The sequence below is a fragment of the Salvelinus namaycush genome, chromosome 35, assembly GCF_016432855.1.
Source record: "Salvelinus namaycush isolate Seneca chromosome 35, SaNama_1.0, whole genome shotgun sequence".
NCBI classification, from domain to species: Eukaryota; Metazoa; Chordata; class Actinopteri; order Salmoniformes; family Salmonidae; genus Salvelinus; species Salvelinus namaycush.
In genome coordinates, this window is record NC_052341.1 from 21,387,273 (window position 1) to 21,414,302 (window position 27,030).

The 27,030-nt window shown below is 42.8% G+C and overlaps 1 protein-coding gene across 3 annotated transcripts in view; it reads right to left on the reverse strand.

Moving 5' to 3' along the window:
• The window catches only part of mrtfab (myocardin related transcription factor Ab), a 62,716-nt gene that overhangs the window by 20,744 nt on the left and 14,942 nt on the right, over positions 1 to 27,030 (reverse strand). For all 3 annotated transcript variants that reach the window (XM_038974809.1, XM_038974810.1, XM_038974808.1), the window contains exon 3: positions 16,696 to 16,881. In XM_038974809.1, the coding sequence (XP_038830737.1) occupies positions 16,696 to 16,819 (124 nt within the window). In that variant the 5' untranslated portion in view covers positions 16,820 to 16,881. The remainder of the gene's footprint in view (positions 1 to 16,695; positions 16,882 to 27,030) is intronic.

Consider the following 27,030-nt stretch of genomic DNA (forward strand, 5'->3'; position numbering starts at 1 on the left):
TTAGATTTTGGTGACAAACTGGCAAAGACATAACAGTACCCTTCAGTTCAGACCTATATATCGATCCAAATACTAGCCCACATCTTTCCATGTCTTCATGACCACTGAAAGCAACAGACACAGTTACAACTTCCACCATATAACCTTCACCAACGAGATCCCTCTGGATCTGCAGCGGTCATATAGGAAGTAGGGCTATTTATTAGAATATTGGGACAAATCCCAACTCTGGAGAGCGAGAGAGAGCGAGAGAAAGTGCAGAGAGAAGATCGAACGCAGAGAGAGAAAAGAAGCGGGAGGTTGGCCAACTGCTGGCCAACTTGGGCTAATCCCAGTGTGCTCATGTGTCATTAGGTCTAATAAATATGTCTGCTGACTGCCACTGTCCCCAAAGGGCCCCAGACCTGGCACAGCACCGCCCACACCTGCTGTGCACACACACACGTCAGCCTAGAAGTCTCCCTTATAAACTCGCAGGCACACACAGCAGCCTAACACTTGGCATGGCCTTTGGAACACGTCTATTTGCAAAGCACGCGGTAATGATCCAGTGAGCTCATCATTTGGACGTTAGCTTAACCATTACATAATACAACCAGGGATTTACAGACAAACAGACATGAGGAATGACCAATGAACAGCTAATTATGGTTCATCAAATGCATCAATAAGAAAGGAGCAGGAAGAGGACGTATCAAAAGCTTGACAGAAGTCCTGTCACCATACAGAATCAAACCCAAAGCTGGCTAGACCATAAACTAGTGAATTATAAAATCGAGGGCTAGGCTCCATCGAAAACACAAATCAGATCAGATTTCCCCTCTCCACTGGGTGTCTTCTAACCCCACCCACCTTCTTTGAGGCTGTGATAGGCATGTCTCTCATAATCCATCAGGTCCTGCTTGTCCAGCTCTTCCCCCATTGGAGGAGAGTCCAAGGGGGCGAGCTCAAAGGACAGGAAGTGGTTGGTGTCCAGCATGATCATTTAGACTTGCTATTAATTATCTTTGTAAAAAAAAATATTTTCATATAGAGGTGTCGTCGTTCAAGTCTTGAATAGATGCTGATATAGCGGTGCCCGAAGATATGGAGTGGGAGGCAGTCGATGGGTCTCTAAAAAGAGGTCTCGTCTGCAATAGACGACATCCAAGAACGTATTGGTTTTCCTCTCACTAAGGTCGAGGCAGGGAGAAGACGTTAGTCTTATTCATTGCGTGTCCAGATGACTTCTGACTGTGCTTGTCAAAGGTTGATTAAGAAAAAGTAGCTTGAAATTTCTATCAAAAGAGGGGATGTGATTTGACTCAAGAAAACTTGCCGTCTTCCGTCTTCCTGGTCAGAAAATCTATTTTCTTCTCTTTCTCTCTGTCCTTCCCTCGTTTTCTCTTGTCGTGACAGTCAGCTAGGAACGATAGAGTTGCTCTACTAAGGTGTCCAATGAGACGGTGGAAATCCACAGGGTAAAGCCAAAGATGAAAAAGAGAGAGGGAGGAGAGAAAAAGGAGGGCAGCAGCAGGGACGAGAGCCCAGAGAGAGTGAGAGAATGCTCTGGTAGGAGCTCCTCACTCACGACACACACACACACACACACACACACACGGTGGGGTTGGTGATAGAGTTCTCAGCTGTTGCCATTCATTCATATCGCTGCCCACATACCTTCCCCCTCCACAGCTCAACCTACAGACCCAGCCTCCCCCCCAGAGAAAAGGGATTTGTTGATAAACAAAAAACATTTAACTCCACACATGTTATACTGATGACATACTTGAGACACATTTAAAGAAAAACTTGGTAATTGTGTTAACGGTTTTGATAAGTCATCATTCATGGTTAAATGCAAGAAACTTTATCAATCAGTTACGGCAATAACAATGACCTCGAAGTACAGCCGGTTTTAGATCTCTCAGTAGTGTACTTGTTATTCTTTGATGGAACATATTGATACACTGAGTGTCTATGGCTCTTCGGGAGATTTGCAACCTTTATCGAGTAGAACAACTGCAATGGAATACATCATGCAACTCCTCTAGTGAGCTGCGGCAGGCAACTCCTCTAGTGAGCTGCGGCAGGCAACTCCTCTAGTGAGCTGCGGCAGGCAACTCCTCTAGTGAGCTGCGGCAGGCAACTCCTCTAGTGAGCTGCGGCAGGCAACTTCTCTAGTGAGCTGCGGCAGGCAACTCCTACATCACATGCTGTAACACAGTGACAGAGATCATTGCAGAATATACCTTTCAATCTTGACAATGCAGGTTACAGTCAAAGCTACTGCATTTGGGGCGACACGTTGTGTTCACAACCTGAACGCATGCAAAGCTTTTCTGTCCTGTCTTAGGCTGCTCCAGAATGCTGCCGAGGTCCCCCCAACCCCCCCTTCTCCCCCGCTCTCTGTGTTTTAAATAGTAGGGACAGCTGGCCATAGGGGGCTATATTCAGCTCAGTATCACCTGTGTGGCTGTTGGGTAGAGTTACTTACAGACACCCACACACTAACACACAATCATTTCAACTTTCACGGCCGGTGCGTTTATCCAGCGTGTACCCATAGGTTCGCCCCTCGCTGACTAACAGTTCTCATTGAAATACATGGACAGACTTGGATTCATTTTTAGGCTGCTGACGTCTTTGCGTGTAGGTCTTATGATCAGGCCATGGTGGACAGACTGTCCATAGAGAACAGAGCACCACCTTGACCAAACACACTTCACAGGAAGCAGTGTGAAAAACAGGACCAAAGTCCACCTAGCTTTAGCCTACAACTTCCCAGTATGGAAGAGATTAAAAAAAAATGTTTTATAATACATTATATATAATATATTTATTTAACCAGGCAAGTCATTTAAGAACAAATTCGTATTTACAATGATGGCCTACCTCGAGAGATAGGACTGTCAGACCACTCCAAAGACAGTAATATCATGAGTAATACATGACCTGTCCTGACTATCGTTATCACCATTACCACTGTACTGTGATTATCACAGCTATCTCCTCAGAGGAGAAAGGTAGTGTTGTAGTAAAGGTTTATGGTTTTAGGAGCAGCCCGGCCTAATGTGTGGGTGGTTACAGCAGGGCTGTTGCCCATGGTTTTATGGTACCTGGGTTTGAGGGTTAGGTTAGATTTTTAGGGTTAGATTGTCTGAGGCGTTCACAGTCATTCTGCCATCAACTACCATTCAGTTCATTAGAGGACAACTGAGGCATAGTCTTGCGAGTCGTAGTTTGAAGCCTCACACTAGGGCCGATTGAAGAGATTCCGTAAGGCCTAGTGTTTCCCACCTTCCCCTACCATAATATTAGGCAGGGCCCCCGCTAAGCCAATATATATATATATATATATATATATATATATACATTTATTTTTTAAATTACATTTTAGCCATTAAGAATGAAATCTTATCCAGTACATTCAGCTAAGGCAGGCAAAAAAATCTAAAAAATAAAACACGTAAAACCATCATCGCAAGTGAAACCCTTTTCCATGTTGTTACAGCAGGATACAGTACTCTTATGGAGTTCTCACTAATTCAATGCTCAGAGACATCCAGGGTAAGGCGGTCGGGCACTGACTCCCCCACACGAAGGTCACCTTGCTGGGTCGCCCTGCCCCAGTCCTGGAGAGAAGGCTGTAACGCCTGGATAGACACACAGCTAGACTGATAACCTCCCACAACCCAGCCTCCTTTCCCTCCTTACACTTCTGTGCGTCTGTGTGTTTGCCAGCTCTAGTATGGGTGGGACTGATAGAACCATGTCAGGCGGTACGGGCAAGTTAGCTTAAAACAAACTACAGGTCTTGTCCCTTTCTGTTCACTCCCTCAGTCAGTCAGTCTCTTTATCCTTCGCTAAACAGACTGGATCTCAAAAACCCTGTGGCTGCAGCACTGGAGACGATATCTACCAGGTGTATAGTAAAAGGTCCAGTCCCATAATGTGAGCAACAACAACAACAACACACATCTTAAATAGGGTAGTAAACACACGACAGAACGGCCAAAGCACAGAGGCACGCCCAGTCCCATTGATTTCAGTCCTAACAGATGAGGGGGATTGTATGTGGTTAGGCAGGCCTGACAGACTCAAACAAAGACCCTGGCTGTGGGTTCATTCCCTGTTAGGGGGGTAAGGTGGTATTATATCTGAGGAAGTCTGTTCACCCGAGTGGTAACAGAACAGTGGGCTGTTTCACAAGGTAGGCAAAGTATGTAAATAGAAGGGTTTGATTGTGTGATAGTAAGCAGACATTAAAAAAGTGTCACCACTGTTTACTCAACACGCCTCACTATTCAGCAGAGTGGGTAAGAGAGGACAGACACACAGACAGCAGGGTAGACAGACACACAGGCACTCAGAAAGTGGGGTAGACAGAGACAAACACTGAGGTGTAGACAAAGAAAGTCAGCAGAAAAAAAGAGGGGGAACGAGGGAGAGGGAAGGACATTTTATTTAACGTTCATTTAACTAGGCAAGTCAGTTAAGAACATATTCTTATTTACAATGACGGCCTACCCCGGCCAAACCCTAATGACGCTGGGCTAATTGTGCGCCGCCCTATGGGACTCCCAATCACGGCCGGATGTGATACAGCCTGGAATCGAACCAGGGTCTGTAGTGACGCCTCTAGCACTGAGATGCAGGGCCTTTGGCCACTCTAAACAGCTACAGGAGGTAAGGTTTCCCAATTCAGGGCTGCTGTTAGCATTTGTTAATATGGTGCAGCAGAGCACAAGGGAGGGAGGGAGGGACAGAGGGGAGGCAAGAGAGAAAGAGAGTAGAGCAAGAGGGAGTGAAAGAAAGAAAAAGAGAGGGAGTGAGGGGGTTCCTCTTCCAGGCACTACATTTCTGGATGAACATCTGAGATGACTATATTCTGCACCCCATAACTCCCTAGTTCACTTCACAGAAAACAGATTCCATATCCTTCCCCTCACGGTAACAGTCCAGCCCCTAAAGCACCAGCAGGCATGCAGTCTGGAACATGGAACTTGTTACATGTGGCGTAGAAGAGGCAAGAACAGTTTGATTCATTCAGAAAGAAAAGGAGGATTCGTGTGAAAAGAAAACCGCTGTGTCAAACAGAGAACAGCAAAGTGAGATTCGTTTTGTGATGGTTACTTCTAAAATTTGGATCAAATTACTCGACCGCAAGAGTTACTTGTGTCTCTTTTAGGTCATGTGTTCCTCAAACTATACCCATCACCTCTGTGGTTAAACGGATGGATTCTTCCTCTCCTCCTTTCCTTGTAGCAGAGGCCCCTCTGTGTTGGTCCAGCAACAAATGGGAAGACTTTACACACTGTGATTGATTTCAGGGGAGGCTGCTGAGGGGAGGATGGCTCATAATAATGGCTGAAACAGAGCGAACGGAATGGCATCCAACACAAGCCCGTTCTCCCCAACATATAAAGCTAAATTGACCTTAACCTATCAGTGTGTAGGGGAAACAATCTAACTGATATACAGGAGACCTAACCTCATTCCTCCAATGTGTTCAGTACTACCACCAGACAAGGCAAAGTACCAACCTTAGAGGCTCACTAACAATAGATCCCACTAACTGTATATCAAGCTAACAACACATAGGAGCCTACAATAATAAACCAGTAAATTAGACTTGTGGCAAAGGCCAAGTTATCATAAAGGTCTATATCCAGTTACATCATGACAACCAACCTGAAGTGCAAACAGGCGTGTCAGTGAGTTTCTAATGGTGAGAGATTGTGCACATTGATCATGTGAAAGCAGTGACAGACTAACTGATAAGATACAACTACTTTTTAGTAGAATGAAAGTCTACAGAGGAGAGGCCCTAGCCTGGCATGGTTTACACCTCTCGGTTATCAGCACAATTCATTTCCTTCAAGATGACTCATAATAACAAACCAATGTCCACAATGACCTCTCAGTCAGAGATTAATAAACTAGAACATTTAGGACAGTGTTTACTATGAATCACTAGGTAAAGTCTATTCTATACAGACAGACACATCATTTGTGTAAGGATAATAGGAGCGTGAGAAATCAAATAGTTTCCAAGTGAAAATAGACACTGCATTGTATGTGTGACATGTTTATAAATGTGTGAACATTTATGAATGTGTATGCTGAAAGTTGAGCTACAGTACCAGTCAATGTGGGAACTCCTTCAAGACTGTTGAAAAATCATTCCAGGTGAAGCTGGTTGAGAGAATGCCAACAGTGTGCAAAGCTGTCATCAAGGCAAAAGGTGGCTACTTTGAAGAATCTCAAGTATAAAATATTTTGATTTGTTTAACACTTTCTTGGTTACTACATGATTCCATGTGTTATTTCATAGTTGATGTCTTCACTATTATTCTACAATGTAGAAAATAGTAAAAATAAAGAAAAACCCTGGAATGAGTACTGTATGTATGTGTACATTGTAATGTGTGTGTTTGTGCATGTGTACGTGTGGATCTGCATCTTTCCACTGTATTCATAGCAGCTGTTGCAAAGAGCAACAGTCTGCGGTTGGCTGATTAAGCAGTTTCCGTAGCTTAAGGGGAGAACCGATCCCAGGAGATTGTTCAGTTGTGCTCAGAGTTTTTATTACTGAATGACTATAACAAATAGAAGCTGTAATTACGTAACTGCACTGTGTGTTGGTGATGGCACTGTGATATGTGCTGTGCTCTGTCAGTGCATGTGAGTTCCTGTCTATTTCTCAACAGTAACAAGTCTTGTGTTGGCTTGGTGTGTGTGCGTGCGTGCATGTACATTGCAAGAGTATGTACAGTGCATTCGGAAAGTATTCAGACCCCTTCCCTTTTTCCACTGTTACGTTACAGCCTTATTCTAAAATGGATGAAATATTTTTGTCCCCTTATCAATCGAAACACAATACCCCATAATGACAAAGCAAAAATGTGTAGTTTGTTTGACTTGTTTTTTTTTCAAATAAAAAACATAAATACCTTATTTATATAAGTATTCAGACCCTTTGCTATGAGACTCGATATTGAGCTCAGGTGCATCCTGTTTCCATTTATCATCCTTGATGTTTCTACAACTTGATTGGAGTCCACCTGTGGTAAATTTAACTGATTGGACATGATTTGGAAAGGCACACACCTGTCTACATAAGTTCCCACAGTTGACAGTGCATGTCATTAAAAAAAACAAGCTTTGAGATTGAACAAATTGTTCATAGAGCTCCGAGACAGGCTTGTGTCGAGGCACAGATCTGGGGAAGGGAACCAAAAAATGTCTGCAGCATTGAAGGTCCAAGAACACATTGGCCTCCATTCTTAAATGGAAGAAGTTTGGAACCCCCAAGACTCTTCCTAGAGCTGGCCGCCCGGCCAAACTGAGCAATCGGGGGAGAAGGGCCTTGGTTAGGGAGGTGACTAAGAACCCGATGGTCACTCTTGACAGAGCTCCAGAGGTCCTTTGTGGATATGGGCGAATCTTCCAGAAGGACAACCATCTCTGCAGCACTCCATCAATCAGGCCTTTATGGTAGAGTGGCCAGACGGAAGCTACTCCTCAGAAAAAGGCACATGACAGCCCGCTTGGAATTTACCGAAAGGCACCTAAAGGACTCTCAGACCATGAGAAACAAGAATCTCTGATCTGATGAAACCAAGATTGAACTCTTTGGCCTGAATGGCAAGGGTCCCATCTGGAGGAAACCTGGCACCATCCCTACGGTGAAGCATGATGGTGGTAGCATCATGCTGTGAGGATTTTTCAGCGGCAGGGACTGGGAGACTAGTCAGGATTGATGGAAAGATGAACGGAGCAAAGTACAGAGAGATCCTTGATGAAGTCCTGAGCACTCTGGAGCAGGTTTTCAGACTTTGGCGAAGGTTCACACAGCCAAGACAACGCAGGAGTGGCTTCGGGATAAGTCTCTGAATGTCCTTGAGTGGCCCAGCCAGAGCCCGGACTTGAACCCGATCAAACATCTCTAGAGAAACCTAAAATAGCTGTGCAGCGACACTCACCATCCAACCTGACAGAGCTTCAGAGGATCTGCAGAGAAGAATGGGAGAAACTCCCCAAATACAGGTATGCCAAGCTTATAGCGTCATACCCAAGAAGACTCAAGGCTGTAATCGCTGCCAAAGGCGCTTCAACAAAGTACTGAGTAAAGGGTCTGAATACTTTTTCTCTCCTTTTTTCATCCCCTAAAAACCTGTTTTAGCTTTGTCATTATGGGGTACTGTGTGTAGATTGATGAGTAGAAAAAACGATTTAATAAATTTTAGAATAAGGCTGTAACGTAACAAAATGTGGAAAAGGGGAAGGGGTCTGAATACATTGCGAATGCACTGTATATGTGTTTTGACTGCATTGTATTTATGTAAATGAGCCAGTAACAGAGATAGACAAAAATACAATCGCTACAAGGACGGAGAGATTGAGACAAACGGAGGGAAAAGGGGGAGGGAAGAGAGAAAAGAGGGGGGCAAATAGAAGTGTGTGTGCTGCTGTAACTGAGTGGATGTCACAGACAGCTGTGTGTCTCGCCCACATTAGCTAAGCAGGGACAGGGAGGCCCCTCAAGCCCCTTTTTCCTCTCACTCCTTCCTCAACCTCTTCCTGCTCTCCTGTCCCCGTTTTGTTCCTCTCTCTCCTCGTCCCTTTTCCCTCCCCGGCCATCTCTCCCTCTCCACCTTCTCCTCCGTTCCCCTCTCCCTCTCTGCTCAGGGCCAGTGAGAGCGTGCTGGAGCCTCTACGGTATGCTGGGCTGGCTGGCTGCTGGCACTCTTCCCTCCCTGTTACATAAACTCAACCACACAGCTCCTCTACAGCCTACCACTGCTGCTAGAAAGCGCCACAGCTTACAGGCTGCCTCCGCTCACACTGTACCCACACTAAGGGCAGCGGGAGAGGGGGACAGAATGTGGGAGTGGGACATCTAGGGTACTTTCCAAGTTTCCATACAATGTGTGGTTTTGTGTACATTTACGTCATTATTTATGTAGCCGGAATCCTACTAATAAAAACGTAACTTTTCCCCATGTAATGGAATATTTAAAATGAGCAGGCAGGCTAAGAATCTATATTCTTCAAATAAATGCTGTACCTCTAACCATGAAAAATCACTAGGTTTGTACTGTATGGGGAGAAGAAGTGTTGATTTGACAGAATGTATTCCGAAAGAACACATGACTATTTCCCCCATTGGCTCCAGGCTCTCCGTCATTGCTCTAGTAGGCTAGTTTAGACGAATCAGAGCCACACACCTTTAGCCATGCATTAACATACCCCACCTTGCTTTGTTGCCAGGTGTGGCGGTTGGTGGTGGTCTGGGAAGTAGCAGAGGTGAACAGTCTCAAGTCTCTCCTATTCATTACTGACAGACAGATAGACATGACTGATGACCAGCCCTGCCAACACCGGAGCCAGCCTGTTTAACATGACAAGCCCTCAGCTGGGCTCCACAGCACAACACCCAGGACAATCACAGCGAGTCAATCAACCTCTCTGGGGGTTGCAGGTCTAGTTCTGTGCTTTGCTACTAACAGCTGATCTGAGAGCAACTCTTCCAATCCCAAACCAAACTTCATATGAGCGGAAAAAGCTGAGAAAACAGGACAGTGTCCCAAATCTCTCCTGATGGAGTGGGAGTCATAACAGACAAGCCAGCTGCTTTCAATGAGGCGCTGTCGTCTCAGAGAGAACAGTCAAATTCATCACCCCCACCAACCTTCCACCCTCCAGCCCAGCTCACCCCACCCCAGCCTTCCCTGTTAGCAGGAATACCCTCCAGGGCACCCCGGCCTTCCCATATCTGCCACTGAGTCAAGAATAAAAAATAAAATTAAAAAAAGAGCCACTACTTTTACAGCGTGATCTTTCTTCTTTCAACAAAGGGAGACAGTTGTTAGGTAACTTGCAGGCACACATGACAGGGTTTCATTAATTTATTTCACAGCCCATTCATTCCCACAGAAACAGAAATAAATGTAATGGAAATGCATCATAATAATTGTATAATAGCTTCAGAATATGTTTTAAAACCATGCTAATGCTGGCGGGCTGGGAATGACAATGATTACAGTTATTTTTCTTTGTTCAATTGGCCTTGAGATGAAAGAGCGGCTGTGAAACTTTAACACAGAGCAGTAAGTACTTCACATAGCGGAGAGCCTTGCCATTGAACAATAACACTCTTTTAAAGTTACACTGCCGCTATGACATTACGCACACACGCGCACACACTTGACCTACTGGTACAGATATACTGACAGCTGAGCGACAACACCCACAGCTGAAATAAACAAATACTCCGCAAAAAGACACTTTACCTGAGTGTATGGCCATATCCCTATTCACTAGAAGGATAAAGTACAACCTTCCTCCAAGTTTAGCGATCCATACTCCTAAGAGAACAGCAGGAAAGAGAGGCTACAGGCAGAGTTGCGTTTCCAAGACCAAAAAAGTTTTCCACGGCAGTCCCGGCACCCCTCCCTGTAGAATAAATTCTCTACGAGATCTACAAACAACACGGTGTGTTTGTGAGTGTGTGTGTGTGTGTGTGTAGCCCACTTCTTCTAACATTGGCTGCAGCCAATCCCTGCCTGCTCAATCCCTGCCTGTTGTACCTGTCTGCGAGTGTGTGCACGCCCTGACAGAAAGGGTGTGTGTAGGTCTGTGTGTTTGAGGCAGTCAGTTTTTCTTCTTCTTCCTCATTGCTCCTTGGATTCCATCCAAGTCCAGGCCCAAGTTCCTAACCTCTCTGGGGCGACACCTACTTTTTCCCCGCTCTGTGCCATTTTTTTTTCTCTTTAGAAATGCAGGCAGGCTGCAGGCAGACTGTCACTGCTGTTGTTGTTCAGGCAGAATAATAAAAAAATCCAGGGGAAAACACTGGTGCCTGCCGATCTGCATTCCAGATCACCTTTTGGCCTCAAATATTATCACTACTGCCCTCCATTCTCTCGCTCTTCCTGTTTTCCTCTGTCTGCATCGTTCCTTCCTTCTCTATATCCTACAGAATTATGCAATTCCGTCTTTCGGATGACTCCCCCCTTTTCATCCCCCACTCTCCTCCTCCAATATTTCTACATCCCCCTCTATTTACACCTCCAAGTTGTAAATGACCTCATAAGGCATTATTGTACCATGTTCTCATACTCTCTCCACAAAGTTCTAGTGGATTAGAAAACGTTGGTCGCCCTTCTCACTCAGGGCCACGTTATCATAAAGAAAAGTGTTAATGTTAATCAACATTTGCCCTTTTCTTTCCATCTTTCCTCCTTTCTCTGACAAATAGGCCTGCCTACACAGACACACGTTGAACGCTGACCCCCGACTCAACCCTGACATGAAAGCCTGTAAATATTCACTTGAAAAACCTTCAGCAGCCCTCCTCTCTAAAGCAAGGTACTGTGGAATGAGAGATTGCATAACTCTACTTGGAAGAAGACAGATAGAGAGAGAGAGAGTCCCAACCTATTTCCCATTTAGTGCACTGCTTGGGCTACCTATCGGTCCTAGTCAAAAAACGAGTGCACTGCGAATATAGTGCCATTTGGGACACAACCCATAGCTACCATGCAGAGGCCATTAAGATGGTTGTAGACTAGATAGATGTAATGGACTGATAGCCTTGCTAACATTCCTGTGTCTCGCTTCCACCATGTTGTGTCAGATAAGAGACTGGGAAGGTCCTGCTACGACATGTCTGCTACTGGCAGCCAGCCTGTATGAAGCGTTAGTAGCCCAGGTAGGCAGTGTTTAAAACGAGGAGTGGTGCCCTTGGGCTGGGGGAGTGAGTGGGAAGTGGGGGTTAAACACTAAAACTCAACCTTTTATCCTTGTAATTCCCTTTGCAGGGAGGGTCTATTCATCCTGGCCTTGACTGAGACTCCCATCTGGCTCTTTAGCAAATCTTGTTTAAGCAAACTCGTTGCACCTTCAGTTTCACTCTCCTTACATTAAGCTGATCATGTCTCATTGAGATACAATCTAGGCATATTTTACAAGAAGGACCTGTTCAAGATAACAGCAGTTACACATAAATACATCAACTCCATCATCATGAAGAGTATTACTGTCTCAGTATCAGCAATGACCCTTCACTCCCCCCTCTATTGCATTCTACATCTCCTTCACCCTCATCTCACCACCTAATCGCCATCTCTCTGAACCCTCTCCTGTGGAGATGTAAACTGGCCACTGTATATGGCTGGGAGAGCTGTACAGACCTCATACTGAACTCCTGCTTTTCATGCAGGCGATGGCCATTTGGTGGAAAAAAAACTATTAGAATAATATCATGACATTTCTTCGGAAATTAGGATAGAAATACATGTTTTTTTGTAACTTTGTTTAAACTTGGACACTTGCTTGCTACGCAGCTTGAGCAACTCGGGAGAGCGCTTTAGCAAGGTGGGGGATGGGCAGGGGCCGGTGTGTGACATGGGAGACAGACAAAAAGTAGCCACTGACTCACGCCATTTAGACAAACTTGTAAATACTGTAGGTTATCTATCATCAAATCGATGTAAAGAAGCTAGCTAAAATAGCCAGCTAGCTAGGCTAGTTGAGGCTATTTTGCTATGCTCCCAGTTCTTGTCTACAACAATTCCATTCAGATTAAACAGCCTACCTGTCGGTTGCTCGTTGTTGCCTACTGCTTCTCATTTATCTAACTTTATTCCATAATTTTTATTCCATTTTGCATTGGAGATCTTCCCCTTCATGTTGCTGCACATGGAGCCTCTGACTAATGAGCATAACAGTAGGAATTAAGGATGTTGAGGGTGCTGCAGATAAAGGGTCCCTGATAAAGTAAAAGAATACTTTTTAAAACATTTGTACACAGGGCCTGAATTACTCCTGTATGAGCGGACAAACATGGTAGTCAGCAGCACAGGCAGAAAAATTCTCACCACCACTTTGGTCAACAACAAAAAATGAATGGCTCATTTGCTACGTGAGGTTTATTTTTCGTAATGCTTAAGTTGTTAGGAGTGTACTGATATAAGTAGGACACCCTGGAAACTTTGAGAAAAAACACTATCAGAGTTGTCTCGAGATATTCATGGCATGAGGCTACTAGCATAGCATCTCTCTTCACTGATTACGGGCGGTTGACATCAACAACCCTCATAGAATATTCAAAAAACAATTACAATAATGAGATGTATCCACCTGTCCAAAGAAAGGATAGGTGGGAGCTAGACAGCCCGCAGTGCCGCTTTGTGGACAATTTCCCTTAATTGTTTATTTTTTATATTGTAGGGCTTCCCTCATGCCCCTTTTCATGACGGTGCTAGCAGCCACGTGACTGAGTGCTAGCTAGCTAGCAATCGTAACATTAACAAGTAGTGAGTGGAGTTACAAACGGACTGTACTAAACATGTTAAATGTCTTACCTGTGATGAAATGTTTTCCACATGTATACTTGGACACTAGGTCCCCACATTTCCCATTCTCCCATGCCGAATAGCCTTAAGCCACAGGGCTCTTCTCGCAGGCTTTATTTCCCTATCTGGGACCACTGCGAACGGTAGGTCGACATTTTTCAGTGGTGTATAGTAGTTAAGTAGTACTTTAAAGTACTTTTACTTAAGTCATTTTTTGGGGTATCTGTACTTTACGATTTTTATATTTTTGACAACTTATTGTGTACTTTTTTACTTCACACATTTTCCCCTGACACCCAAAAGTACTCGTTACAGAGCATTCTGAAAAAATTCAGACCCCTTCACCTGGCTAATACCATCCCTACGGTGAAGCATTGTGGCAGCATCATGCTGTGGGGATGTTTTTCAGCGGCAGGGACCGGGTGACTAGTCAGGATCAAGGTAAAGATGAAGGGAGCAAAGCACAGAGAGATCCTCAGGACCTCAGAACGGGGCGAAGGTTCACCTTCCAAAAGGACAACGACCCTAAGCACACAGGCAAGACAACGCAGGAGTGGCTTTGGGACAAGTCTCAATGTCCTTGAGTGGCCCAGCCAGAGCCTGGACTTGAACCCGATCGAACATCTCTGGAGACCTGAAAATAGCTGTGCAGCGACGCTCTATATCCAACCTGACAGAGCTTCAGAAGATCTGCAGAGAAGAATGGGAGAAACTCCCAAAATACAGGTGTGCGAAGCTTGTAGAGTCATACCCAAGAAGACTCGAGGCTGTAAACGCTGCTTCAACAAAGTACTGAGTAAAGGGTCTGAATACTTATGTAAATGTGATTTCAGCTAGTGACGCACCGATATGACATTTTTGGCCGATACCAATATCCGATCTTTTCCTTGCCCCAAAAAAACGATACCAATATTTAAAATTTGAGCGGCCTTTTAAGCATTCTAGTACAGTTAAATAGTTAACACACACACACATGGACGCAGCGGTCTAAGGCACTGCATCTCAGTGCAAGAGGCGTAACAGTCCCTGGTTCGAATCCAGGCTGTAGCACATCCAGCCGTGATTGGGAGTCCCATAGGGTGGCGCACAATTGGCCCAGGGTCGTCTAGGCCGTCATTGTAAATAACAATTTGTTCTTAACTGACTTGCCTATTTAAATAAAAGGTTACACACACCACCCTGACCAAAAAGTTATTTTGTTGGCATTTACGCATGTCCCCATTACCAGTCAAACATAATCAAAACCTATTTCTTTCACTTACTTGCTGTGCTGTTTCGTTGTTCATTTGTTCAGTCGTTTCATTCTCAACCAGGATTTCTATGGAACGGCATTTGGGTCTTTGCGTGTAAAAAAAAAAAAAAAAAACACACTATTTGACGTGTTAAATAAGCTTGTTGACCAATCAGGACCTGAATATGACTGCACATCACAGAATAATTTAACGTGTTCATTACTTTTTTACATATTGATTACACTATCACTCGTATTTCCTGTCACAATGATTCATCGATACGTATGCTATGATGCTGGTAAAGTTGTCTCGCGCACCTACAGTGCTGGTCATTAAAAAAAGCTAGCTAGCTCATGGATGCAAACAATGTTCTTCCCCAAAAACGCATCAAAACAACAATCTGTTTCAGTAGCTATAGTTAGCTAGCTAACTATATAGCTAGGTGTCATCTAAAATAATCCTAATTTATATGACTATTCTTATTTGATTAATGGTGGTCGGACCCATCTATGTGAAGCTAGCCACAATAAGGATTAGCCACAATAGTAGAATTTGCGGTTAACCTTCAAAATAAAAGTATGGCATAATTCTACTATTTGTATTCATTTGCATCACTGTCAATGACATACTTTTATTTTGAAGGCAAACCGCAAATTCGACTATTATGCTAATCCTTATTGTGGCTAGCTTCACAACACATAACCCGGTCCGGTCGAGCCTCACTAGCCAGATGAAGCTAGCTGGCTGCTTATAACGTTAGCTTTGGGCAACAGGATTAAGTAGCTGGCTAGCTATTTATTTTCATGAACTGAAGTTCAATTTCAATAGGTGAACAACAAGTGGCTACCTAGCGAATACTTACTTACAAGGACTCCATTGCTAAGAATAATGAAAATGACTGCAGTTTCTACTGGTCATTGTTTTCAGGCTGGTTGTATTGGTGCTAGCTAGGTACCAAGCTAAAGCTAGCTACCACAGAAGTTACGGTCGAAGAAATAATGCTTTATTACCAACGTGGTATTGTAAACACATCGTTCGTGTCCGGGGTTTGCTTGTTTGCAGACTTTTTTCTGCAGCTTTGACAGTGCAACTGTCTTTTTTTGACACGCAAAGACCCATACGGCATTCCATAGTATGTATGTCGTGAAGATAATAGCAGTGACGCTATTACTGTGTAACTCCGGTAGGGCAACATTTGAAAAATAGCGCACTTGGTAGTGTGTACCGGTGCTCGACCAGTCGGTGAAAGCCAACATCACCAACGACAGAGAGCGGTTGATTGTCAAGGGCAATGAATTCCATTATCTTGGCTTTTAATGGATTTCGCCTTTGAGTTGTCTCGCTGAAATTTCTTACTCTTTCAAATGACTGCTCGATCCACACAGCAGACATTGTGGGCTAGGTTAGGAATGCTGTGTTGCACATGCAGTGCAAAATTTTACGTGGCATCATTACATCATGTACCTACGTTATATAAGTATGCACGGTGGCTTTGACATAGGTTTTAAACATTGGCATTAAACTAGACATCGGCCGATACCGATGTTGGCATTTTTAGCTAATATCAGCCAATTCTGATATGTTCACCGATATATCGTGCATCTCTAATTTCAGCATAAAAAAAAAAAATTACATTTGCAAACATTTCTAAAAACCTGTTTTTGCTTTGTCATTATAGATTGATATCCATTTTAGAAAAGGGGTATAACGTAACAACGTGGAAAAAGTCAAGGGGTCTGAATACTTTCCAAATGCACTGTAGGTGAACTATTCTATACTGGGGTTCTGATATTGTTTTAATAACAACATTACAAGGCAAAAATAGTAGCACACATCCGGAGTGATAAAGTATAGGCTTTGAATGACTTCGCTAGCAGCTACACACCACTGAGTTGAGCGACACGGTGGTGTGCATTATAGACCGTTTAATTCCTCTCATCTGAAAATCGGAGTATTAGCAACAATCATGCATGTCGGTTCAGTGCACACAGCGTAACAGAGAAAATACAATATTCAAGATTTAATTTATTTTACCTTGATACTGTATGGTATGTCTGATAGTTGATGAAAGAGGATCATACGGGGGAATAGGGAACGCTTTGCGTCTGACACCAACTCACCGTTCTTCCTGTCTCGCACAGGCATGTCGTTGGAGGCGGGCTGCAGAGTTAACTCCTGAAGCTCATTGGTCACTGCTTCGCTCTGTGGGCTGGAGGCGGAGCCGGGTGCCACGGCAACCACCATGATGCCAGGACTTAGCTCAGCCCCACCCTGTGGCTCCAGCGTCGCCAGGGTGACAGAGATACCTGTGAAGTATACAATTATTTAAAAAAAAAAAAAAAAAAATTAAAAGGTCAGTCTGGTTTGCAAATTGTCGCATGCAGAAAATTTGGTTTCAACAGGGGTGGGGAACTCCGGTCCAAGAGAAATGGTGCACAGGCTTTTGTTCCACCCCTGCAATAACACACTTGATTCTAGGCTTGGGCAGTGTACCGGGGTATTTGAAAATTGCCACAGAATGTTTTTTCAATACAGTCAATACCATTGAAACTATTTCTTTGAAGTTTTAAAATAAATGTTTATATTTGTAGCTACTTTTAAAGAAAACACCTGCAGTCAACTTGCGCAATAAGTTAGTAGGTAATGAAGAACGCGTTCTTCATTTTACTTGTCACAATTTTCATTATGAAGCTTAACGATAGTTCCCAGTCACATTGTGTTTGTTTACAAGCACACAACTACAAGACCATAGCCGTGTGACTCACTGTTGTGCAGCACCCGCCAGGTGACAGTATGGAATTCACAACTAAATATTTGCCAGCTAGGCATCTTATAACTATTAAGTTAAATGTGCATTTGTTTTGCTAATTTCGTAGCTAGTTAGCAATCTAGCAAAGTGGTTAGTTTTTCCAAAATCACGCTTTGCTTGGTAAAAGCAGTGAATCCCTGCCTGGATCAAGAGGCTTGCTGTCTAATATCTGTTTTGTGCCAAACGGAGTAGCATTTTTGAGTAACTTGGATAACTTTATGAACTAGGATATCCTTCTTGCAGATAGTTTAGGTCAGAGATTATATAAAATGTTCGCAATGCACTCATTAGCATTTAGTTAGCATTCTCTATGGGATTTCACATCTATTTGTTAACATTGCTAACTTTTGGATTGCAAAAGCTGGGTGGGGTTTTGTGATCAGTGCCGGTATTACAAATATCCCGGTATGGCACAAGGTCGGTATGAAGGTATGACAATCTGGATGCCGCCCAAGCCTACTGGATTCAGCTTATCAGCTAATAATGGACTTCAATATAAACCACTTAGTTTAAATCAGGTGTGTATTACAGCTGGGCTAGAACAAAACTCAGTGGCTGTCCAAGACAAATGTTGCACACACTCCTTTATCGTGACCCGGTCTATAGAAACTTGCAACCAGAATTGTGACTCAATATCTGAAGTCGTCCTTCAATTGACAGCTCTGTATAAACTAGACACTCAATTCCCCTGAGGCCTGTTCTTTGCTAACCACTGACGCAGACACAGTGGCAGAGGGTTAGGGTAGATAGATGTAGCCTACTCTCCCTCTCAGTTGCTCAGGGCTGGGAGGTAGAACCTGGAACAGGCTGGAACACGCTAATGGAGGCTGGAACACGCTAATGGTGCAACTATGGAATTCAGACGCAGAAAGAACACAATTTAGGAATGCATATCTGCAGGCTAAGGATTATAAAGTCAACTATCCGGAGGAATAGGCATTTTGTGTTTTCCTTCACCGGAATCTTCAGTAATTTTGGTAATTAACAGAAAATCTATGGCAATGGATAATAACTTTAGTCATTTATACCTGAATAATTTTTATATTGTTATATAGTGTTAATTTTTTGTATCCATGAGTTTCTAGTATATCGAACATATGGTTGAAGAGAAAAATAACCTAATTAACTCCGCAACCCTAACTATTGACATTTTCCACAACTGCCACCAGTTTTACGGCAAAACATTAACAAATAAATATTGACATATTAAAATGTAAAAAGTGGTAAAAGTCTGAAAAAATATTGCAGAAACCCTCATATTAAACCACCAATGGTATTCACTAAATTGATGGTCTGTATTTAGGATACAGTTTTACAGCTTTGTCATTTTATTTTCAAATCATCTTATTGAACTATTTCATATATTTTACATGTGATAAGGCCACACAGAGGGACAGAGATACTTAAAGACAAAATTAGACAAAAGCTCCCAAAAAGGGCCACGAGATGTCTTGAGAGATTACATAAGGCAAGTCAGTTAAGAACAAATTCTAAATTTACAATGACGGCCTACCGGGGAACAGTGGGTTACCTGCCTTGTTCAGGGGCAGAACGACAGATTTTTACCTTGTCAGCTTGGGGATTTGATCCAGAAACATTTTCAGTTAATGGCCCAATGCTCTAACCACTAGGCTACCTGCCGCAATGTCAACACTGCAGAGTTAATTAGGGGTTCAGAGGTGCGAAGCAGCTGAAGTCCTACTGTACTTGTTCCAGATCATTATTATGTTGCTTTTTCTGCTGTTTTGGTGGGAAAAAAAGCAAATTCCCCTGAGATAAGACCCAGGACTGTGCAATTTAGCATGGTAAAGGCCCAAGGGCCACACCCTCTCAAGCAATACCATGCCAATTGGCCACATGGTGGCGCTAAAACAAGCGATTGAAAATGCTAACTTTGTAAGGTCAGCCCCCACACCCCGTGTGACCTAAAGTCATGAACCCCGGCAATGCTGCTTGCAGCTTTAATTCTGTTTGTTTTCATGAGTGTTTTCTACCCATGGAGTGCAGCAGGAAACGCCATTACAACAGAGCAGGTCAACAATAAGGCTGTGTTGTCTAAGGATCTCTCCCTTTCTCATTCTTGCTCTCACACTATTCTTTTCACTATCAATCTCTCCATTTCTGTGTTCAGCTCAGGCTATTGCTGATAGACCAAAAAACATGTCTCACTCTACCTAGCCTACATCTCAACCTACTATCTGTCTGTCTCCCATACCTATCCGTCTCCCTCTATCCCGCTCTCTCCATGACAGTCTAGGTGTGGCAGCATACAGTACTCTGGTTCTCAGATAAGTGTTGATGTGACCGTAAGGAGCGATTCCCTGGCACTGGCTCAAGAAAAACCATAATGCTCATGCGGGCAGAGAGGATTTCTGTGGTTCTGAGTGTTCCAGCAGCCAGAGGAAGTCCAGTCTCCTCTCGGACGACACACCCCAACTGAAAAACCTGGACCGAAAAACATAGTCTGATCAATCTCAACAGGGTTTCTACAGAGAAACACTCAGTTTCATCCTCCAGATCTGTCACACCACAAGCCATTACCACATAATTCACCACAACAAAATGTAATTGACCTTTATTATGATTTATTACGGCACATTAAGTCTGATCTAATCATCCAATCTCCTGTTGCATAACTGTAGACCCCTCCCCTCATCTTATCATGACATCAGCGGCAGCCTCACCCTGTGGTTTCCCCACTGATCTAATTGAGGCTATCGTGAAGAGACCTCTGACAGGCAGAAAAAGCTTAAAAAAGTCAGTGAAACAGGTCAACTTAGGAGAGAATTAAGTTAAAACCCTAAAGTGATATGTGGGAGAACAAGACAGGTCATTGAAAGACTCATTGTAGGCCACGCTTTAGTGCAGGGGGTGATGTCACAATGCAGTAGAGTGTGAGTGAAGTCATAATTCAGTAGTATAACTCAACTAGGCTAACATGGTGTGTGTCACAAAGCAATTCATCCCAATGTAAACTAAGAACTAAACATAGACTTGGTAAAAAGAGGTCAATCAAACTCAACCAAAACAATGGAATTGCCATGGAAACACATGGGGCAAAGATCCCGAGTCTCCTTATTTGCCCCCAGAAAAATGTGCCTACATTTAGACTATTGTTTAAATGTGTATTTCACACTGTTGATCTAAGAAATCTGAGTACAATATTGGTAGGTTGTCAACCCCAACACATGTTCATGTTATCGTTACCAATCATATGTATTACAGTTCATTAAAAAATGACTGACTACCACTACCGAATTCTGTATGCTAGCTACGCTAACCAGCTTATACAAACAGGAGTTAGTATTTAGCAGTCACTTCTTCTAAACCTGAAAAGGGAAAACATCTACATGTTATGCACGAAAACAGACAAATATATTCAAATCAGACTTAAGTAACCACATTGTTGGCCTGTTACAATACAGAAATCATGACCGATTTGACAAATATCCACTTTGTTAGATCACAATGCAATAGGGCCGGGTCGATACTAGTATCGCGATACTAATCGTTAGTATCGTTACACTGTAGCTTTTTTGTTTCACCTGGCTGCTGGTGCCTGATCTTTTGAAAACATCTATTGAAGCTGAAGCTTGCTTGAGAGGAATGGAGTAAAGGAATGCAGTGTTGAGGCAGAGGCCTTGTAGTGGTGAGCTTTCTGGCGCCCAGAGTTGCTGAAGCATCACCCAAGTGGATGCCATACATTGTGAAGAAGAAGTCCAGTAGCTACATGACTCAGGCTGGTTCCCAGAGTAGCCCTCTTCATGATCGTCAACACTCTTCATCAACCATCTCCCTGATCAACCTTCCTCTGATCAAGCCATGAACGGTCCCTCTCCATCTTTGGAGGATGCATGCACTCAGACTTCGCCTCTATTGGTTGACCTAACCGTAGCTAGGCTACACATGAGGATATATTGTTTGTTTGTTTTTTGCTTTTGAAGCGCTTTGAGACTGTTATGAAAAGAGCTCTAGAAATGTTATAAAATATTATTAATGTTGTCATCCAGAGTCATATTTTTTTTAAATGTCCAAGCCATAGCACACAATATTTTACATACATCAAGCTTCGTGTTTTCATATTTGCAATGGAAAAAAATATTGCGATACCGGTATTGTCCTTGCCCTACAATTCAATGCAAGTAAAGAACTAAATTCTCGAGTGTGGATGATGTCATAATGCAGCAGTAGAACTCAGGGTCGTTCTATTTTAATTCAATCACTTTCTGAATGCATTCCTTTAGATTTGAACGAAACCTTCCATACATGTTTGCCTATGGTAGAAGTGTTCTGTAGTGCTGAGCAATTAACCAAACATTTATATGACTATTCTTATTTGATTAATGGTGGTCGGACCCATCTATGTGAAGCTAGCCACAATAAGGATTAGCCACAATAGTAGAATTTGCGGTTAACCTTCAAAATAAAAGTATGGCATAATTCTACTATTTGTATTCATTTGCATCACTGTCAATGACATACTTTTATTTTGAAGGCAAACCGCAAATTCGACTATTATGCTAGTTTTACAGCTTTGTCATTTTATTTTCAAATCATCTTATTGAACTATTTCATATATTTTACATGTGATAAGGCCACACAGAGGGACAGAGATACTTAAAGACAAAATTAGACAAAAGCTCCCAAAAAGGGCCACGAGATGTCTTGAGAGATTACATAAGGCAAGTCAGTTAAGAACAAATTCTAAATTTACAATGACGGCCTACCGGGGAACAGTGGGTTACCTGCCTTGTTCAGGGGCAGAACGACAGATTTTTACCTTGTCAGCTTGGGGATTTGATCCAGAAACATTTTCAGTTAATGGCCCAATGCTCTAACCACTAGGCTACCTGCCGCAATGTCAACACTGCAGAGTTAATTAGGGGTTCAGAGGTGCGAAGCAGCTGAAGTCCTACTGTACTTGTTCCAGATCATTATTATGTTGCTTTTTCTGCTGTTTTGGTGGGAAAAAAAGCAAATTCCCCTGAGATAAGACCCAGGACTGTGCAATTTAGCATGGTAAAGGCCCAAGGGCCACACCCTCTCAAGCAATACCATGCCAATTGGCCACATGGTGGCGCTAAAACAAGCGATTGAAAATGCTAACTTTGTAAGGTCAGCCCCCGCACCCCGTGTGACCTAAAGTCATGAACCCCGGCAATGCTGCTTGCAGCTTTAATTCTGTTTGTTTTCATGAGTGTTTTCTACCCATGGAGTGCAGCAGGAAACGCCATTACAACAGAGCAGGTCAACAATAAGGCTGTGTTGTCTAAGGATCTCTCCCTTTCTCATTCTTGCTCTCACACTATTCTTTTCACTATCAATCTCTCCATTTCTGTGTTCAGCTCAGGCTATTGCTGATAGACCAAAAAACATGTCTCACTCTACCTAGCCTACATCTCAACCTACTATCTGTCTGTCTCCCATACCTATCCGTCTCCCTCTATCCCGCTCTCTCCATGACAGTCTAGGTGTGGCAGCATACAGTACTCTGGTTCTCAGATAAGTGTTGATGTGACCGTAAGGAGCGATTCCCTGGCACTGGCTCAAGAAAAACCATAATGCTCATGCGGGCAGAGAGGATTTCTGTGGTTCTGAGTGTTCCAGCAGCCAGAGGAAGTCCAGTCTCCTCTCGGACGACACACCCCAACTGAAAAACCTGGACCGAAAAACATAGTCTGATCAATCTCAACAGGGTTTCTACAGAGAAACACTCAGTTTCATCCTCCAGATCTGTCACACCACAAGCCATTACCACATAATTCACCACAACAAAATGTAATTGACCTTTATTATGATTTATTACGGCACATTAAGTCTGATCTAATCATCCAATCTCCTGTTGCATAACTGTAGACCCCTCCCCTCATCTTATCATGACATCAGCGGCAGCCTCACCCTGTGGTTTCCCCACTGATCTAATTGAGGCTATCGTGAAGAGACCTCTGACAGGCAGAAAAAGCTTAAAAAAGTCAGTGAAACAGGTCAACTTAGGAGAGAATTAAGTTAAAACCCTAAAGTGATATGTGGGAGAACAAGACAGGTCATTGAAAGACTCATTGTAGGCCACGCTTTAGTGCAGGGGGTGATGTCACAATGCAGTAGAGTGTGAGTGAAGTCATAATTCAGTAGTATAACTCAACTAGGCTAACATGGTGTGTGTCACAAAGCAATTCATCCCAATGTAAACTAAGAACTAAACATAGACTTGGTAAAAAGAGGTCAATCAAACTCAACCAAAACAATGGAATTGCCATGGAAACACATGGGGCAAAGATCCCGAGTCTCCTTATTTGCCCCCAGAAAAATGTGCCTACATTTAGACTATTGTTTAAATGTGTATTTCACACTGTTGATCTAAGAAATCTGAGTACAATATTGGTAGGTTGTCAACCCCAACACATGTTCATGTTATCGTTACCAATCATATGTATTACAGTTCATTAAAAAATGACTGACTACCACTACCGAATTCTGTATGCTAGCTACGCTAACCAGCTTATACAAACAGGAGTTAGTATTTAGCAGTCACTTCTTCTAAACCTGAAAAGGGAAAACATCTACATGTTATGCACGAAAACAGACAAATATATTCAAATCAGACTTAAGTAACCACATTGTTGGCCTGTTACAATACAGAAATCATGACCGATTTGACAAATATCCACTTTGTTAGATCACAATGCAATAGGGCCGGGTCGATACTAGTATCGTGATACTAATCGTTAGTATCGTTACACTGTAGCTTTTTTGTTTCACCTGGCTGCTGGTGCCTGATCTTTTGAAAACATCTATTGAAGCTGAAGCTTGCTTGAGAGGAATGGAGTAAAGGAATGCAGTGTTGAGGCAGAGGCCTTGTAGTGGTGAGCTTTCTGGCGCCCAGAGTTGCTGAAGCATCACCCAAGTGGATGCCATACATTGTGAAGAAGAAGTCCAGTAGCTACATGACTCAGGCTGGTTCCCAGAGTAGCCCTCTTCATGATCGTCAACACTCTTCATCAACCATCTCCCTGATCAACCTTCCTCTGATCAAGCCATGAACGGTCCCTCTCCATCTTTGGAGGATGCATGCACTCAGACTTCGCCTCTATTGGTTGACCTAACCGTAGCTAGGCTACACATGAGGATATATTGTTTGTTTGTTTTTTGCTTTTGAAGCGCTTTGAGACTGTTATGAAAAGAGCTCTAGAAATGTTATAAAATATTATTAATGTTGTCATCCAGAGTCATATTTTTTTTAAATGTCCAAGCCATAGCACACAATATTTTACATACATCAAGCTTCGTGTTTTCATATTTGCAATGGAAAAAAATATTGCGATACCGGTATTGTCCTTGCCCTACAATTCAATGCAAGTAAAGAACTAAATTCTCGAGTGTGGATGATGTCATAATGCAGCAGTAGAACTCAGGGTCGTTCTATTTTAATTCAATCACTTTCTGAATGCATTCCTTTAGATTTGAACGAAACCTTCCATACATGTTTGCCTATGGTAGAAGTGTTCTGTAGTGCTGAGCAATTAACCAAACATTTTCTGTGAGTTCAATGCGCATTTTCTCACTGCAGTTTCCCTAGAGATAAATCAAATCACTCCCGAACTGTGCGATGTAGTAGGGAGTTGTAGTTTCCAACAGGCTAACATATATGTACAAACTTTTGACTGGTACTGTATATGGAAAAATAAGATAAAACATTTCGACCAATCAAAGAACAGACGACTTTCGGTCAACCAAGATTTTCTTTTAGTCGGGGACAGCCCTAGAAAAAATTATGGTTAATAAGTGATAAGCAGTGAATGGGCAGTCTACCATTGTGGGACTTTTGTTAGTCTGTATTGTTACAGCATTCAACCCACATAATGCATAGTGCATTTAAATGGAAAAAAATATGGAAAATGGAAAACCGTTACTATTTTTTTTTAAATAATTGAAACGACATCCAAAAGCACTAAACGGTCAGCACTAGTGGTCAGAAAGGTCAGAAACGAAATAGCGGTGCTCCTATTTGACCCATCTTCATCACTGAGAAAGAGAAACTGTGGAATGTTATTATTTCAAAGCTTACAAACACGGTTGTGAAAGTATTCTGATTAATTAATTAAAAAATATTCACAAATGTTATAGCTTTAGAACCTATTTTACATCATCTGAGGTGTTTGTGTTTTTACTAATGCTCTCAGCTGTAAGGACATTTTGTTTGTCGACTTTAGGTCTTGAGCATCATAACCCTGTATAGGCCACCAAAGCACTGCCCCACTTCATTTACTGATTTCTCTGAACTATTGCCCTTGAGAACTATACTGAACAAAAATACAAAACGCAAAATGCACCAATAAAGACTTTACTCAGTTACAGTTCATAGAAGGAAATCAATAGAATAAATTAATAAATTCATTGGGCCCTAATCTATGGATTTCACATGACTGGAGCAAGGCCCAGGCAATCAAAATGAGGTTCTTCTCCCACAAAAGGGCTTCATTAGACAGAAATACTCCTTAAAACCCCCCGGACGTACTGTCAAATTCTCTAAAATGACAGAGGCAGCATATGCAGAGAAATTAACATTCAGTTGTTGGACATTTCTGCAGTTAGCATGCCAATTGCACGCTCCCTTAAAACTTGAGACATCTGTGGTATTGTGTTGTGACAAAACTGCACATTTTAGTGGCCTTTTATTGTCCCCAGCACAAGGTGCACCTGTGTAATGATCACGCTGTTTAATCAGCTTCTTGATATGCCACACCTGTCAGGTGGATGGATTATCTTGTCAAAGGAGAAATGCTCACAAACAGGGATGTAAACAAATTTGAGCACAAAATTTGAGCGAAATAAGCTTTTTGTGCGTATGGAACATTTCTGGGATCCTTTATTTCAGCTCATGAAACATGGGACCAACACTTTACATGTTGGGTTTAAATTGGGGAGAGGCGAAGATTGATTCATGCGTCCTCCGAAACATGACCCGCCAAACCGCACTCCTTAACACCCACCCGCTTAACCCGGAAGCCAGCCGCACCAATGATAATAAATTTAAAAAATTACAACTAAAAACAAGAATAATACTTAGGTGTTAGTTTGGATTCTGAACTCGAATCACACATTAGGAATGTGACCAACATAGCTTTTTACTACCTGAGGAATATTGCAACGGTGCGGTCGTTTTTCTCTCAGGCAGATACAGAGACTCATCCATGCTTTTATTACAAGCAGGCTTGACTACTGTAATGCTTTCCTGTCTGGTCTACCCAGGAAAGCCATTGGTCAACTGCAAAACATACAGAATGCAGCAGCACGGGTAATGACCAAGACCAGACGGAGAACACACGACACCGGTTTTAAGGTCTCTGCACTGGCTGCCTATGAGTTTTAGAATTCATTTTAAGATTCTTCTATTGGTTTATAAATCACTCCACAATTGTGCACCCCAATACATGTCAGACATACTTTTAAGTTATGTACCCAGTAGGTCCCTCAGGTCCTCTGGCACTGGTCTTTTAACTATCCCAAAGCCTAGGACAAAGAGGCATGAAGGCAGCCTTTAGTTATTATGCCCCCAGCCTCTGGAATAGCCTTCCAGAGAACCCGAGGGGGGCCAAAACTGTGGACATATTAAAATAAATATTTTTTTAAACCACACCTTTGCTTT